This window comes from Lathyrus oleraceus, chromosome 5, assembly GCF_024323335.1.
Source record: "Lathyrus oleraceus cultivar Zhongwan6 chromosome 5, CAAS_Psat_ZW6_1.0, whole genome shotgun sequence".
NCBI lineage: Eukaryota > Viridiplantae > Streptophyta > Magnoliopsida > Fabales > Fabaceae > Lathyrus > Lathyrus oleraceus.
In genome coordinates, this window is record NC_066583.1 from 580,816,534 (window position 1) to 580,835,472 (window position 18,939).

The 18,939-nt window shown below is 36.8% G+C and overlaps 1 protein-coding gene across 2 annotated transcripts; it reads left to right on the forward strand.

Moving 5' to 3' along the window:
- Positions 1 to 366: 366 nt before the first annotated feature.
- On the forward strand, positions 367 to 2,833 carry LOC127086639 (uncharacterized). 2 transcript variants are annotated; one of them, XM_051027432.1, is made up of 3 exons: positions 367 to 1,227; positions 2,494 to 2,584; positions 2,675 to 2,833. In XM_051027432.1, exons 1-2 carry the CDS (start codon positions 501 to 503, stop codon positions 2,523 to 2,525), a joined length of 759 nt encoding a protein of 252 aa, XP_050883389.1. In that variant the 5' UTR covers positions 367 to 500; the 3' UTR covers positions 2,526 to 2,584; positions 2,675 to 2,833. The 2 variants fall into 2 exon arrangements, with proteins under 2 accessions (XP_050883389.1, XP_050883388.1); XM_051027431.1 differs by having other exon boundaries at positions 368 to 1,227; positions 2,491 to 2,584.
- The last annotated feature ends 16,106 nt before the right edge of the window (positions 2,834 to 18,939 follow it).

Below are 18,939 nucleotides of genomic sequence, written 5' to 3' on the forward strand. Positions count from 1 at the left end.
TTAGATTTGTTAAATAATTACTATATTTAAATTATATAATAGATCGCCTACATTAATTATTCAATTTTTTTTTATAAATAGAATTAGAGAGAGGGATATTACTACTTGAGTTCTAAATATTAATAGGAGGGCATTAAAAAAATGAGATAAATGTATTAAAAGTGTAAATTATTTTATATTTCATTTTTTGCTTTTTAATTTTTTTCTCTTACGCAGAAAAAAACACGTCAAGCATTTTTTATCCACCTTTTATTATTTTGGTGGATATCCACGTTTTATTGTTTCGTTGCCACGTTGAAAGGAAGTTGAAACGTAAAAAAATGTAAAAAGCAAAATCAAGAAAGTATAATCATCAGTCATCACCGTTACTTACTAATCTTCCTCAATAAAAATTATTTACCTCATCATTTTTACGCCGTAAACCTACCTCTCTTTCTCACACGAATAAACAAAAAAACAAAAAAACAAAAAAAAAATCTCAGAACCGGTAACTAACTGACATGTACTCACGTAACCCGACCCGATTTCGACCCGCCAAATTCCTCACCTCGAGGGCCGAGCGTTTACTTGGCGTCCCACCCCACGCGCCGCGGCTCGATAATTCCACACCCTTCGAATTCAGCGAAGACGACGTCGTTTTCGGTTACGACTATTCTCACACCTCTTCTTCTTCTTCTTCGATCCCCATCCCCCGCCTCCGCCACCAATACAACCACCATCAACATCATCATAAAAATCTATCTCCCTTAGGTCCTCACGATTCGTCTGGAATCCATCCCGTCTTGCCGGAAAACAAAGAATCTCCCGATGTGGTAGACGGTTCGGATCGTCTCGACGATGATATCGATTCTGTTTCACTCTCCAGTTCCGTTTCCTCCAATTCATCTTCATCCTCCGCAACGCAACCGATTCTCGTCCAGAGATCGGTGTCAGACCGAACTCGGCCGTTTTCGTCGCTCGCGGCGACTAAATTCTACCATTCCGCGCCGATTAATATTCCGATGATGACACCGGAGATGGCAGAGCTAGCAAGGAAATACGAAGAAGAGGAAGCACGAAAGTTGGCGGAGGAAGAGGATTTCAAGAACAAGATTCCTCCGCATGAGTTTCTCGCGAAGCAAGTGGATTTTTCACGGATGCATTCGTGTTCGTTGTTCGAAGGAGTTGGAAGAACCCTAAAGGGAAGAGATATGCGGAAAGTTCGGAATGCCGTTTTGAGCCAAACAGGTTTCATTGATTGAAAAACAATGAGTTTTTCATTTTTCTTCTTTTTCTTCTTCTTTTTGATTCTTTATATTTTATCATATTTTTTGTTTTGTTTTTAATTTCAGCCTATAAATTTTGGTTCAGAAATTGCAAATGAATAAAAATCCTAATGAATGAATATGAAATCGAAGACCTGGTCAATAATTGCTCCATTTCTTTATAGAAACAAAGTATTCAATTTTATTATTTCTTTAATCAACTAGAGTTTATAATTCTTTTATGATCAATGTGATCAATGTGTTATTTTGGAAGATATTGCTGTGAATTTTGGATAGTTGATTTGAATTATATAACTCTAAGGATTATTTTTGAGATGCAACTCCTTTGAAGTAGTTTGTTTATGTTTCCATAGAACTTTTGTTTGGAAATTCTGGTTGAAACTATGTGGTGCTTGATATGATTGTAAGTCACGGGTAGTATAGTTTCTTACTATTTTTGGAGTAGTTTGTTAGGAAATATTTGTCCTTTTATGGTTTTGTTGATGGTGGATTTAGGAATCATGATGATTACATTGTGGATGATGAAAAAAAATTGGTGTCTAAAGGCTTACCGACTTGCAAGCCGACTAATTCGAATGACCAATCACAATGTCCGCTAGCAGGAGCCCAATTTAAGCAAACTAATTTGGAGGACTAGTTCCACCGTCCATTAGCAAGAGCCCAATTAAAGCCAGAGTTAAGCTATGTATGAACTGATCCATTACAAAAATTATTAGCACATAGCGAAGTTCAAACCTGAGACCTTAAGAAGAACATGCTTTCTGAATCAAAGCCTTCACCAAAAGACCATCCCCTCGAGGTTAAAAAAAATTGTAAACACATTATTTAGACTTTTGAATCCAGGGGGCTTTGTGCCTTCTAGATTCATTTAGCTCATATACCCTATATGTTGTTGGGCTTTCAAAAGCTGTTACCTTCCAATGGCCCATCATACTAATTGTACTTGTCAAATTGGATAATATCTCAGTCTGGAGAACCTAGATTCAGCTTACAAAAAAGGCTCAAACCCAATAGTGATATGCTTGACATATCTAAGCCAATCTAGTAATGTTGGTAATCACAAAGCCAAAAAAAAACCCTGCCTAGATATGTCAAGCATTTCACTGTCACATGTTTATGTGTGGTAAAAATTATTTGATCAACACCTCTGGTTTTTTGTATTTAGGGTCCGTTTTTCCAACATGTTCTTTCTTATCATTTGTTTGATCTTTGTTTTAAAATTCAGAAGGCTTCTCGCCGACTCTGTTATCTTTAGGATGATTTACACACTTTCATACAGCATTGCAAATGAAGTATCACGCAGAGAAGAGATGCCAGAAGTAAGTTTTAATAGCTTAGTGAAAGATTCAGAAATTATTCCTAGATTTCTTATGTTATCTTTAGGATGATTTACACACTTTCTCATACAGCATGCAAATGAAGTACCACCATGCACAACAGAGATACCAGACAAAAGTGTGATAGCTTGGTGAAGGATTTCGTAATTATTCGTTTTTCTTCTGCTACAAATCTATAAGCCAAAAAAAGTGGTTACATGCAGCATCCTGTAATGCAATTGCTTTCATTTTGATTTGTGTGCCTTTAATTGTTATACACCTTCTTACTTGTTCTCCCACAAAACTATCCCACAAAACTATAATACTAACAATTTGTTGAGGATTCAACCCCAAACAACAAAACCACTATCACTTAAACAAACAGAACTCTAAAAATATACAACAAATTAAAAGTTGGAATGTAGGTAAAGAGAAAAGTCTGAATGGTGCATGGTTTCCGCCACCATCAAATAATTGGAAACATATGGATGAACCCATAAAGGGAAACCAAAGTCCTAACTAAGTAATGAGTTAGGAGAGGTAAAGGCTTCGTTGCTGCAACAGTTCGAATTAGTGAAGAGAACTTGTATAGAATGTTTAGACGAGGTAATTTTAAATTTTAGAAAATTGAAGTGCATCAAATCAATTCACTTTTTGTTTGCATAAATTAAAAATTATTTATCCTTAAATTTTGGAAACATATGGATGAACCCATAAAGGGAAACCAAAGTCCTAACTAAGTAATGAGTTAGGAGAGGTAAAGGCTTCGTTGCTGCAACAGTTCGAATTAGTGAAGAGAACTTGTATAGAATGTTTAGACGAGGTAATTTTAAATTTTAGAAAATTGAAGTGCATCAAATCAATTCACTTTTTGTTTGCATAAATTAAAAATTATTTATCCTTAAATTTTGGAAACATATGGATGAACCCATAAAGGGAAACCAAAGTCCTAACTAAGTAATGAGTTAGGAGAGGTAAAGGCTTCGTTGCTGCAACAGTTCGAATTAGTGAAGAGAACTTGTATAGAATGTTTAGACGAGGTAATTTTAAATTTTAGAAAATTGAAGTGCATCAAATCAATTCACTTTTTGTTTGCATAAATTAAAAATTATTTATCCTTAAATTTTGTTGGCTATTTTTATAAAATTTTAATAAGTTGAAGAACCAATTTGGATAAATTGTCAACAAAAGTTGCAGGGACTAGTTTTTAATATTTAAAATTTACAGGGGTAAATTTACTTTTTTGAAAATTTGTAAGGACGAATTTTCATAATGAAACATAATGGGATTGATTTTGCAAAATTTGAAAAAATTCTTAACAATGTATTTGAGATTCACATTGTATTAAGGTAGTTTGAGATTCTTAAAAATGAATTTGCTAAAAATTACCAAATAGTTTGCTGCACATTAATTTTACCAAATAGTTTAACCTTGAAAATTATTTGAGATTCACATGATAAAAATTACCATATAGTTTTAAAATTATTTGGTAGAATAATTTTTTATTTTATTTTTAAAGTTTAACATCATAGTTTTATCAATTGTTCTATTCACTAAATATATGGACCGAAGTCCCACATAAACTTCAAAATACATGAATGCATGGTAATATGAATCACAAATATGTATTTTATGGGCAAACATCATAATTCACCAAAATTACGTATAATAATTCTTATAAACACCAAAATTATTCCAAAGGATATCACTAAAATATGTTCCATTCACGAACTACAAATTATCCAATAAGGATCGCCCAAATTCAAATCACCTAAAATTTTGTTTACTAAACAATATATTCACTTTTCCTACACCCAAAATTACTTTTGTTCTGAAGATTTGGAGGCACTACTTATATGGTTTCAGATTTGAAGTTTTCAGTGATCACAAGAGTTTGAAGTATCTCGTTGATCAAAATGAGCTTAACATGAGACTGATGAGATGGTTAGAATTTTTGAAGGACTACGACTTTGGTTTGAATTACCATCCTGGTAAAGCCAATGTTGTAGCAGATACTTTGAGTAGGACATTTTTGCACATGTCGACGATGATGGTCAGAGAGCTAGAAATGATTGAACACTTTAGAGATTTGAGCTTAGTATGTGAAGTGACTTCGAATAGTGTGAAATTGGGCATGTTGAAGCTAACCATTGGTTTTCTTGAAGAGATCAAAGAGAAACGGAGTTTGGATTTGGCTTTGGTTGATCGACAAACATTAGTCGGTCAAGGCAACGATAAGGATTTCCAAATTGATGAGAATGGAATTCTGAAGTTTCGAGGCAGAGTTGTGTATCTGATGTGCCAGAGTTTAAGAGGATGATCTTAGAGGAGTGTCGTCGAAGCAGTTTGAGTATTCATCCAGGAGCCACTAAGATGTATTAGGATTGGAAGAAAATGTTCTGGTGGTCAAGAATGAAGAGGGACATTGCACAATTTAGTTATTCTGGCTTAATTTGTCAGAAATCTAAAGTCGGGCATCAGAGACCATCTGGACTGATGCATCCGTTGAATATTCTAGAATGGAAGTGGGATAACATATCTATGGACATAGATTTACATTGAGGTGATTGTGAAGCATCATAATATTCCATCGAATATCGTCTCCGACAGAGATCCGAGGTTTATATCCATATTTTTGGGGAAGCTTACAAGATGCTTTGGGTACTAAGTTGAGATTGAGTTTGGCGTATCACCCATAGATTGATGGACAGAGAGAGAGAGGATTATTCAGTCTTTGTAGGAATTGTTGAGGGCTTGTGTTCTGGAGCATGACGATACTTGGATAATTACTTGCCTATGATAGAGTTCACGTACAATAACAGCTACCATTCTAGTACTGGGATGACACCATTCGAGGTGTTGTATGGAAGGAGATGTATGACTCCTCTATGTTGGTATGATTCTGGAGGGAGCATTGTACTTGGACCAGAAATTATGCAACAGACGATTGAGAAAGTCAAAGTAAGTCAGAGTACGTCAAAGAGTCACCATAATAAAAAGAGAAAGGATATTAAATTTCAGGATGACGATCATGTTTTTCTGAGAGTCACTCCAGTGACTGGTGTTGGAAGTGCCCTGAAGTCTAAGAAGCTCACTCCTCGCTTTAGTGGACCGTGTGAGATTACTCGGAGGATTGGAGTAGTTGCTTATCGTGTGGCCTTACCCCTGTCCCTTTCGAATCTGCGTGATGTTTTCCATGTGTCACAACTTCGGGAGTATGTTCATGACCCTGCGTACGTAATCCAGATGGACGATATGCATGTTCATGATAACTTGATTGTTGAAGCAACTCCCGTTTGGATCGCATATCGAGAGGTTAAACAACTAAGAGGCAGAGAGATAACTCTAGTGAAGGTCATTTGGGGAGGATCTGCTGGAGGTAGCATGACTTGGGAGCTGGAGAGCAGGATAAAGGAATCCTACCCATAGTTGTTTTCACCATGTAATTTCCGAGGACAGAAATCTTTTTAAGTGGGGGAGAGTTGTAATGCCCCTAATTTATTTAATTATTTTTATTTAATTATATCATTTTATGAATTATTTGATAATTTATTTATGTGATATGGGTCTTTTATGAAGTTTTAGAGTATTCAGGGGTATTTTAATAATTATTAAATTATTATAGTGGGTGATTATTAAGATAGATTATTAACATCATAGTTAAACTTTAAAAAAAATAGTTATTTTACCAAGTAATTTTTGTTTGGGTTATGGAATCTGAATTATTGGTGAATCTGTGAGGTGGATTCTTGACGCGCTGGTGCAGATTTTCAATGCGGCAACATGGACGCGGCTATGTAAGATTAACATTCCAACTGTCAAGTTAAATTAATGAATGAAAAGAGGCAGAATGAGTTACCGTCAAAAACCATACATTTAGCTGCACATGTGGTGGTTTATATATTGTGTGTAGTAATTGGATTTGTGCAATATTAGGCATGTGGTCGACAAAGAACAATTTTCATCCGCAAATTTTTTAAAACTTTATAATATACATTTTTTTTAGTTGCATATTGTACTGAAATAATTTTATCAAACCATAAAAAACAACTCATGTAAAAAATGAGCATTGTTGCACTCGACTGTTCGATTGGGCTTGGTCACTCGATTAGACATAATTATTCAATTGGGTTTGGTCGACCAAAACTGAGCCCGAATTCCCGATCTGATATATATAATCTATTTTGCTTATCAAATGTGAATTGTGAATTGTCTAAGAATATCAGTCAAAGGAAGACATTCTCCCCCACAATTTGAGTGAAAATGAATCTTTCATAACTATCCCTATATTTTATCATGGAATGAGGGTAACCACATATGGATTTTTTAGCCCAGACCCAAGGAGTCTTTTGTTCCGGGTCAGCCAAAAACCTGAATCGTTAAGGCTGAAATTAATACAAATTTACGCCACATGACTCAAGGTATAAAAGTTACATCACATGAAGCACAAGGTACACTTTGTGATCTTCACTTTTTGCTACACTCATGTTCAATCTTCATCTGACTTGGGCGTTAGAGACTAACCTTGAAGGTCCACCCCCGTGCCACTGTACCAAATATCAACCCCACTAGCTTAGGATTATGCATCATCATATTACATCTGATTCTGGTTCCAGAATATTATAGTGACGTCTGTGGGAAATGACTTCTAATTCCTGAGAAAATTCGACAAATCAACCATCCTAGATCCAAACTCAGTTTTGGACAAAAATTACTAAAGAATGAAGGTAATTGCTTCCAAGATCACATTGAAGGTTCCCGATCGACCTTCAAGTCTCGCATCGCCTCAATTATCCATCATTAACACGATCCTTACCATAATGACTTCAAAGATATGGGAAGTCAGTAACGACTTTTGGCGTATATCCCTTACCGGAGCACCTTCTCCATTTGGCGAAGAACCTCTGAACGACTAACGAAGATTATATCGCATCAAACTTACTGGATCATAATGAAGTAAACCAAATTCCAAACATAGAATTATCAATAAAGGAAGCAGTTACCGTAGTGAATCATGCTATACGCCACTGCGGCGCAAAGTTTTAGATATTCTAATTTTACTCTGCCACATCTTATTATCACCAATGAGATCCACAATGTTTTTATATTCTATGGTGATCCATCAGTTAGAGCACCCCCTCCACGTAGAAATTTGACATTGATTCCAGATATGGAGATCTAAATGCACAAAGACGTTCAAAGAACAAGGAAATTTCAAGAATCACAAATACGAACCTACTAGTCATCATAGTAGTTTCCACCACTAACGAAAGTCCTTACGAGGTATCTCATTGGTAGTAAGCTCTTGCCGACAACTTCTGATCAAGTGCAGTCAAACCATCAGATCTTCGTCGATCAGAACTGAACGTATAGTATAACAGGGATCATTTGGTCTTCAATAACTCTATAACTTTCTCTAGCATAACGGTGAAGATCGCACTCTGCAATGAAGAATGTATGGGGGAAGGCACCCCAAACTACCCATAGCATTGAAGCAAAGTACCATCGGAGGAGCCTCCATACGACACTCTCTTCTAACTCCATGTTTTCCTCCCCCAATCTGCAACGATACAATATGGCTGCCTTTGTCGATGTTTCAGTCAACCGAGGAATATGTGGTAAAAATGAGGAGCCTCGTATTCTTATAACCCTCTATATGAGTTAAGTACTATTTAAATCTATTGCACAGTTTTAATAATTAATCTGTTAAATGCGAGATAATGCAACCACAAAAGAGCTTGTAATTGCATGCAAGATGATGTAAGTCACTCTTTTGAGACAAACTTCACATTTAAGGAGCACTCTTATCAATGTAGCTACTGCACCACCTCTTAGGAACAAGCCACTCTAAAAGCATAAGAGTTAGAGCCTAGAGGCATCCGCCCCGAACCAGGTTAACTCTGGTGGCATTGACAAGAAGCTTACCTTTGGTCGGAGACAGTTCCTAGCAACATGGAGGAAACACAATAACACTTCTCAATCGAAGCTAGTAGCATTGAAACTTCGATTGAGACTACATAGTTCAAATAACACATCAAACACCTCAACTTAATGAGGCATTCCTCCTAAAAGAAAATTCGTGAGGATTCTCACACCCAAAGTAAACGACGCCTCATACTTGTCGTGGCGCAGACTTGTGATCGGTTGGTGGACATCAACAACGACCACGAGGACGAAAAAATCTAAATTTCCTAGGGGGGAAAACAAATTTTAAATTGCAGGAACAAAGATAAAACCATCATGAAATAATAACTTGATAATAAATCCAAAGTGAGGACAGAGACAGCTCGTCTGCGGCACTAGCCGATGATAAAGAAGATACAAATATATAACAAACACGCAAAGTTGAATAAAACTCCAACCCAATGAGGTAATCATATACTTATATAAATATAGATGTCATATCCAAGGCCTTAAAGCCTATAGAGTATTACAGTAAAGAACAAAGGAAAACCAGAGAAGAGAAAATAATCAAGCTTTCGCTCCCAGGGACAGGGCAACCTGATCACCCTCGAAACTCCCTTCCGGAGCAGCCTTGAAAGGGTTTAATGCTTCAACAGGAATAAGAACATCATGACATAATTCCTTTGCTTGTTCAACTGCCTCACTAAGGACCTCATGCACGCCCTTCATAGTTCGTTGAAGGGACTCACATAACCTCTCCCCCAAAGCGCCCACCTCGTCTTCGCGAGCTTTCACAACATCAACATTAGTCTCCTTTTCTCGCTGAAGATTTTTATAAGGCTCCTTCACATGGTGGACTGCCTCAACAATAACGTTAGAAGTCTCTTGATGTTGTTTTTCTCTGCCTCAAGGGAGAACTGAAACTCAATGATCCGGGACTGATGATAGTCCATCATTGCATTTAATTAGGTGAAGAATCGGTAAAAATGAGCGAAAGATGAGCATAAATGAATAAGAAAGACTCAACAATGAGTGAAAAATAACCAAGTATGGAAAAATGGAACTTAGTGAAAATTCTAGTGAAAAGGGGTTAATTTTGACGCAGCTACTGGAATAATCACGCGCGCCATCGCGTGCGTGATGCTTATATAATGCACGCGATAGGTGTTTTCTAGACTTCTCTGACGCGTTCTGAGTGCTTTTTAAGGGGATTTTCAGTAGTTTGGCAAGCGTTACGAATTCTTGCACTGGAAGCACGATGTTACAACATCAAAGGGTGATTTTGAGAGCATTGGAGGCCAATCCTTCAAGGAAATTCATATGCTATTCTTTTTTATTCAATTGGTATTGTAATTTTCATTATGAGTAGTTAAAACTCCTCTAAATTAGGTTTTATGATGATGAACCTTATTAAATCTTGTTGGCATTATATGTTGGTTTGACTTTGTATGAATCCTTTGAATTATAATTTTATTCAGTTGTTGCTTATTCTTAATGCTTTTTATTTGAGATACTTTGTTAATCTGATATTGGACACATAGGGATTACTAACCCTTAGCCTATGTGTTGGACCTGGGGCAACTATTCTAATTATGTTGGTTGAATAGAGATAGGATACCCCGAGTAGTGGCATAGGGAATTAGCATTATATACATTGCCTAATCCTGCTTATGCTGACGGACTAGGGATAGAAAGCTCTGAGAAATGATTAGTGAGTTATTTCGTGGGAGACTGGCTATAACAATTTTATTAATTCACCATGAGATTATAATGATAAAACCATTCATACAATGCATTATACATAAATAAGAGAGGATAAGGGGATTCTAATGCACAACCTAACCATATTTATAACTTTTGTTTAAACTCGTAATTTGTTTTTCGTCTAAACATCTGACCCCCCCTATTTACTGTTTTTCCTTTACATTGCACAATTGTTGACTTGTTCGAACACAGTCCTTATGGGTTTAATATTTTTATTACTGCGACAATATCGATACACTTGCCGAGAAGTCATTAAGTTTATGGCACCATTATCGAGGAATGTTGATTTCAACAGGGCAACGCTTTATGCAATGTATTTTAATTTTCTTAGTTTTTATTGCTTTTTGTTTTTTGTTTGTTTATCGTAACGCTATTGAGGTATTTTCTATTTTTGTATGTGCAGTTCAGGATCATCAATACTACCATTTGATCCAGAAATTGAAAGAACAACACGTGCTCTGAGAAAAACAGCTAGAGAAGCGAGTCTGGCTGAAGGTGATCCACCAATACTTTCTTCGAATTATGAAGAGAAGGATAACATGCCAGCACCATAACCTCTCATTATGGGGGACTATTGAAAATAGACTAATGAAGGATAGGTTTCTAGAGGGTTTGTACTGGCAGACCCTGCTAACTTTGATATTAATAATTGTGTGCTTTTAGGTCTAAGAGACAATCCGTTCGACGGGAACGCTATCAAGGATCCATGGGCTCATCTTGCACGCTTCTACGAAATCGCTTTGATGTGCAAGCCTGATGGTGTCTCAGACGACCCGGTAAATTTATAGTTGTTTGGTTTCTCACTCATTGGAAGGGCTAAAGATTGGTTACTATGCCTTCCAAATGGAACCATTCGAACATGAAAGGAGCTAGAGGATAAGTTCTTGGAAAGGTGTTTCACCACTAGCCAGTTTATTGAGAGGAGAGATGAGATTTGTCAACTTTGAGCTACAAGACACCGAGTCAGTTTATGACTCTTGGGAGAGATTCAAGTTACTACTATGCAAATGCCACAATCATAATATGAATAATATGGAGCAGATGAAAAATTTCATTAAAGACCTCAAGAGTCAAACATGTATGTTGCTAGATGCTTCCGCTGGAGGCACCATTAAACAAATGACCGAACCATAGGTAAAGGACCTCATTGAAAAGATGTGCATGAATGAGTAACGTTATAAAAGTGAAAGGTCAGTTAAGCTCGAAACTAGTGGCACGCCCAAAGGTATGTTAATTGTTGATACTCATACTGCATTATTAGCTCAAATTGAATTGTTAAATAAGCAGCTAGTTGAAGGCAATTTAAATAAAGCTAATGTGAGCCAGATACAAGCACTTAAGTGTGACTTTTATGGAGGGGGACAAGAAAACGAACGGTGTTCGTTGGAAGGGGTAAGTGAAGAGGCTCAATTTGAAAATTTTAAGAGAAACAACCCATATTCCAATACCTACAATCTGGGATGGAAGGATCATCCGAATTTTTGTTAGAGTAATAACCAAAACCAAAGTGGTAACCGAGCTATGCAACAAACCCAACAAGCTTCCAACTTCCAAAAGAATCCTTCATAGTTGGAAGAGACTTTACAAAATTTCATCAAGGTCACTCAGATTGGTTTAGAGCGGCGGGCACATAGGAACCATGAAATATTGGATAGAAACCATGATGCATCAATCAAGAATTTGGAGACTCAAATTGGTCAATTATCTAGAAAAATAATAGCTTTACCTAACTCAAATGGAGGATCCACCGGGAACACCATTGATAATCCCAAGAATGAAACTTGCAAAGTTGTGGAAGCGGATTTTAGGTTGGTTACTAGAAAGGAGAAAGTAGAAAAAGTTCAAGAGGATGAAATTAAGGAAAAGGTATGGGAAAGTGAAAAGGAGGAAAATAGAAATCAAGGTGACAAAGAGGAAAGAGGAGTCACCCTTGATTAATCCATTGATAAAAATTCTCCTTGGAGGAGAACCAAAGATCAAATTCTGAATGAACAAAACTCACCTTTACCAGATTACCTGAAACTACCATATCCCATCATTAAGAAGAAACCGGTAAAAGAGGATGAGGCCGAGATGATTGAGAAATTTAAAGAAATGTTAAAATAACTTCTGGTAAGTCTCTCTTTTCATGAAATTTTAGAATTAATTCTCAAGTTTGCTAAGTTTATGCAGGTATTGCTTAAAGGTAAAAAGTAGAAGCTAAATCAAGAACATGTTAACATGGCTAAAAAGAGGAGATGCTAGAACATGAGGAAGTTCCACAAAAGATGAATGATCCAGGAGAGTTCAACATCACTTGAACCATTGGAGGGATGAAAATCTCACACGCTTTATTTGACTTAGGATCACGTATCAATGTCATGCCGCTGGACAAATTTAAGGAATTGGAGATATGAGAGATTGTACCAAGCAACATGACACTAACTTTGGCCGACTCATCTGTGACTCGTCAGCTTGGTATTATAGAAGATGTGTTAGTTCATGTCAATGGATTGACCTTCCCTAGAGACTTTGTGGTAATCTATATGAAAAATGATTCGGAAGGGTCTCTGATTCTTGGCCGCCCTTTCTTGGCAACCGGGAAGGCAAAAATAGATGTGGAGATCGGTGAGTTAATTTTGAAGTTTAATAAGGAGAAAGTGGTATTTAATGCCTATCAATGGACATAATATATGGAGGATCTTGAGACATGGTATCAATTGGAAGAGAAAGGTAATGAAGTCCACAAGAGGGTAGAAAAAGGAGCTTTTACCGGCGTAAGGTATCCCTTGCGCCTGATGTGTTTTAAGCATTAGGCATCAAGCTATTGACATAAAAGAAGCATGGGATGAGAGGAAACCCATCAATTTTTAAATTGGTTTATGTTTTGCAAAATTTCTTTTATTTCTATTTAAGGCCAGCCTAAGAGGAAGTAAATACTCAAGCATCAATTTTTCCATGAAGATCTCTATATCCTTGTTTGTAGTTGCTTATGTTTTTTTTCTTCTTCAGATTGCAAGTTCTAACTTTATCAATTGAATAAAAGATCCAAGAAAAAATAAAGAGGACTTGATCATAATGAAAACAACTTACAACTTGAAGGCAAAGGAAGATAAAAGAATCAACAAACTTGTACTCAACCTTCAGATACCTCCTCTGGTAAGGTTTGAGCCAAAATATTCCCATTGTTCACTTTTTCTTTTTTTAGAGTGTATCCGTGAAATTTTATTTTATCTGGTTTAATCTATTTTCGATTAATTTTTATAGTTTGATTGACACACATTGAGGCAAGTTCTTTGTTTATAACTTTGAGCCTTAGTAGCCACCTTGTAGTATTAGGAACATCCTTTGCTAGCCACGTTGAGTCTAAGCCTTTCTTTCGGTGACGTAGCCTACAACTCTTAACCATTTGACTTGAAAAATTCTTTCTTTCTGCCCTCTCTTTGGAGTTAGGTAAAATTTTGGTTCTTAAAGTTTAATGAAAAAGACTAAGTTTGGGGTTGCTCTTGGAAGTGAGCAAAGTTCTAATTTTGGGGTTGGGGTACTAGAGTTAAGTGGTCAAAATTTTAAATGGGGTACTAGAGTTAAGTGGTCAAAACTTCAAAAATATTGAGAAAATAAGAAGTGGAAAAAGTCACTTCTTCAAAAAAAAATGAGAAAAAAAAATCAAAAAGAATGACCAAACTCTAGTACCAACAAGAAGGAACGAAACGGTACGACAATATAAGGAGAACTAGGTACCCAACTTCAAAGATTTAAACCTATTTTCCTAAAAATATCCTACCCGAACATAAACCAAGTTACAACCTGAAAAGACCTCTTATGTGTGTGTTATGATTTCTATGCAAAACTATATTAGATCATGATAAAGCTAAGTAAAACTTATTTTGCATGTTGATTGAGTGATAATCCTATCCATTAAGCGAGTAAAGTGAGCTAAGAGACGGGTTAAGTACTCGTCAATGTTGAGGACATTTTCCAAATTTGCCGGATAGAAGTTGGAAGTTAGAACAATGGCTAGGTAATGACAAAATATGGTGATGTTTAATTGTTATTGTACGATTTGTTGTCTGTTGAAATATGCAGTTGCAAGTGAATTGCTTGAGGACAAGCAAAGATTTAAGTTTGGGGTTGTGATGACAGTCTGTCATTGCATATAATTAGGCGAAGAATCGGTGAAAACGAGCGAAAGATGAGCCAAAATGAAGAAGAAAGACCCAAGAATGAGTGAAAAATAACCAAGTATGGAAGAATGGGATTTAGTGAAAATTCTATTGAAAAAGAGTGAATGTTGACGCAACTACATGAATAATCACACGCGCCATCGCGTGCGCGATAGAGTTGAAAAGGTTACATCGGATGTGTATGCTTATATAATGCATGCGATGAGTGTTTTTCTGACGCATTCTGAGTGCTTTTAAGGGGATTTTCAACAGTTTGGCAAGCGTTACGAATTCTTGCACTGGAAGCACGATGTTACAACATCAAATGGTGATTTTGAGAGCACTGGAAGCCATTGGAGGCCAATCATTCAAGGGAGATCATATGATATTCTTCTTTACTCAATTGGTATTGTAATTTTCATTATGAGTAGCTAAAGCTCCTCGAGGTTAGGTTGTGTGATGATGAACCTTATTCAATCTTGTTGGAATTATATGTTGGTTTTACATTGTATGAATCCTTTGAATTATAATTTTATTCAGTTGTTGCTTATTCTTAATGTTTTTTATTTGAGATACTCTGTTAATATGATATTGGACACATAAGGATTATTGACCCTTAGCCTATGTGTTGGACCTAGGGCAACTGTTCTACTTATGTTGGTTGAATAAGGATAGGAGACCCCGAGTTGTGGCATAGGGAATTAACGTTCTATACATCACTTAACCCTACTTACATTGGCGAACTAGGGATAGAAAGCTCTGAGTAGCGGTTAGTGAGTTATTTCTTTAGGGACTGCCTATAACGGTTTTGCTAATTTTCCGTGAGATTAAAAAGATAAGACCATTCATACAATGCATCATATATCAACGAGAGAAGATAAAGGGATTATAATGCACAACCTAACCCTCTTTATTACTTCTATTTAAACTTGTAATTTGTTTTTCGTCTAAAAACCTGAAACCCCTATTTACTATTTTTCCTTTACATTGCACAATTGTTGACTTGTTCGAACACGGTCCTTGTATGTTCGATCTTTTTTATTATTGTGACATTATTAATACACTTGTCAAGAAGTCATCAGCGACCATGGTTGAAGGAGATTCGTGGAACTTCGCCTCTTCTTGAAAAGCCTCGATAAGCTTGACATTCCCTTGCAGATCAGCTAACTCTTCTAGAAGGCCAAGCACTTATGCTCCATATCTTCACATTTTCCATTCCAAGTGTCCCTCTCCTTGGAGGGATTACATATAACCAAGACATCCCTTATACCAGCAGTTTCTAGAGAGAACAAGGAAGTAGCCCAGTAGGTGTGCAAGGTAACCTCAGAAAAGAGCTTCATCTTTTCTTCCTCAGAGAGATTCTGATTGAAAGACAAGTCCCTCATAAAGATAGTAATAAAAACTTCCTTGGGAGTGCGAGGGATACGAGAAGGAAGAATGGTAGGAAATCAAAGGAAGGGAGTGACCGACCCTGAAGCAATATCCCTAGAAAGTTGGGTCCATTTAGGGGAACACTCTTCCAAAGAGGAACGTTGGTCTTTATCCCGACCTCTCTTCACTGAAGCACAAGATTGTCGTAGCACTTATAAGTTGATCAACCTCAGAGGCAGCTGTTGTGACCTCGACAGTTGAGGTAGGGGTAGAAGTCGTAAGAGAGGGCATAACATCCCGACCAGTAGAACTAGTGTAAATGTCTTGAGCGTTGGTGAGATTGTAGAACATCTATAATTTATCCATATTATGTGAAAGATACAATCACACATGTCAAAATAGTAATAATAATAATAACAATAATAGTAATAATAATAATAATAATAATAATAATAATAGTAAACTACGAGACTCTGTCCTCACCAAAGATCTTTTTTCTCTCCGATCAACTGACCACACTCATTATGGAGTAGGTGTCAATTTGATTCTTCATTTATAGGGAAGGTGACACTTCAGCGAGGCTATACCCCTCTTTATAGCCAAGCCCCTAAAACAAGGAACACAAGTCCTCCTTCATCGTAACCCATTCAATAGAGAAGGGACCTAATTTTAGGTTGTAAAAATCAATAGCAAAACTGAAGTGATGCAAATATCAATACTTTGGGAAACTATTGTTTTAAAAGCGAGAAGGCGCAACCGAGGCATAATAGAAAGCAAGACGGGCCTCTGGTGTGAAGGATTTCACTAGTAAGAAATACCTCAAAAAATCACCCTAATAATTGGTGAAATGGATGAACCAAGGATCATCCGGGTGAAATGTGATAACCCCTTGATTATGGATATCGTTCTGGGAGGTGTGCACAACGTATAACAGGTCGAAGAAAAGTAAGAGAGAAGGCTTCCAAGACTTATGCTCAACCCAAAACTGGAACACCTTCATGTAAGCCTCTTCCCCAGAGTGAAGCTTAGAGGGAGCAACCTTAAACTGTTTCAAGACGACCACCTCAAATTCAGAAAAGGGAAGCCGTAATCCTATTTTGGTTAACAAACACTCATAAAATGGGATCAAGCACTCGTCAAATGAGCTACACATCCTTTTTTCTTAACCCAAAGGAAGAACCGACCAGTCCAGCATGTCGCTGACCATGATGTTTGCAAACTTTATGGTCGCTTCAGTATTTAGAAGGGGCTCCCACAACTTTTGTAGTAGCCAGGCTGTACTTGCTTGCATCGTCCTACTACACCAATGTCACACCTCTCTGAGACAACTGGTCAACTTTAAAATTCTCTCCATACTTGAGCAAATAAACTACACTTGGTCTACTCTTAAACTACATCACTCTCTTTCCTCAACTTAGTAGCTTGCATTTCCACAGTAGACGTAATAGAAGGGAGCATATGAACGATCATATGGCCCTCCTCACCACCATCATCAGACAACCAAGCCTTGATATAATCCAGGGAGATACTCTCTCATCAAGGGAGTTCCCATATGCCCTTTTTGAATTACAATCATCGGTCAAGGATATAACTTCGTGGACCATGCGATCATGACTAAGGGAATAAGGATTTGAATCAAGAAATGTTCTTGTTCTCGCAGTAAAAGAATCATCACTCTCAAAATCACTAACTATATGAATAGGGCCATATCTCATCCTGCCAAAGAACAGAAAATGCTGAAGGTAAGAGTTTGAATTGAGAAGGGTCCTTGGTCATACGAGGTTGATGAAGAAAACTAATGAAGAAAGGCAGAAGATTTAACCAAAGCGTTGCAACTGTTATGTTAATTTCTTTCAGAAGGAAAGAGAGGAAGACACTTGCTAATAGAAACACTTTGAAGGTAACCTGAATTTCAAGGATTGCAAAAAGTTTCCTTTGTGCTCAACCACCCCTATATAGGTGAAAGTGATTAAACGAACCAGATTAGTCGCAAAAAGAAGCTATGAAATCAACATATGGATCTTCCCTTGGAAACATAAACAAACTCGAGTGCACTTAAGTGCATTATATGCAATTCCATTCCATAACTAGTCGCTTCAGCCCATGTGATAGATAGAAGTATCGAAACATTTCAATGATTGAATTGCATTTAATGCGCTTGTTTCTCATTACTTTTTTTTAACTAAATCCAAGCATTTCACTTCTAGTTCGAAAAAAACGACATCCTTGAAGGCCAGCCACTACCGCTAAAGACTTTCTCAACTTTCTAAGCGTCCGACAAGCCTTTGGGGAAACTGTTCTTGGCCGACCAAAGGCTAAAATCCCTAAGGTTCAAATTAACGCAAATCCACTCCACATGAACCAAGGTATAAAATTAAAATCACATGAAATGCAATGTACACTTTATGATCTCCACTTTTCGCCACACTCGTCTTGAATCTTAAACTGACTTGGGGGTTAGAGTGCTAACCTTGCAGGTTCACCCTCGCACCGCCATATCAGAGATTTACACCACCGATTCAAGATTTTTCACCATCAGGTTACATCATGTTTTGGTTCCTAAACATAACATCGTCTATAAATGTCTTAATCCCATAATTGAGAAGGGTTTTGAAATCATTCATGAGAAAGCTTCTCATATCCCTACGTGAAATATACCTAAACGCAACCAAATACCCTAAACTCTTAGACAATCCTACACAACAAGGATTTGTTTATCATTATGCTTTTTAGAAAGTACAATCGGCTTCCATTACGGGACTTGATAAAACTTATTTGAGACTCAAACTTGATCCATATAACACTATGTCGGTGGTGACAATGATGATGATGAAGACACTAATGACAAGGAACCCCAAGGAAAAACTCACTATTAAACACAAAGATAGATTAATCAGTTATTGTTAAGAAGATAACAAATGCTTTCCATAATCATGGATATGTGAATGGTGCGTGGTGTAAAAGCTAGCTTATTAGGCATTTAGATCATGAAAATGAAAGAGGAAGAAAGCTTGATTTAGGCTTCTAATATGGCGAATGTATTATGTTTTCTTCGCTACCTTCGTTGCATTATCCTTCATAGGCTATAACAAAGTCTTTACATATTGTATTTATGGTCTTTTACCATTGAAAACATTGGACACCTTTATCCTCATATATGCATAACACACATAAAAT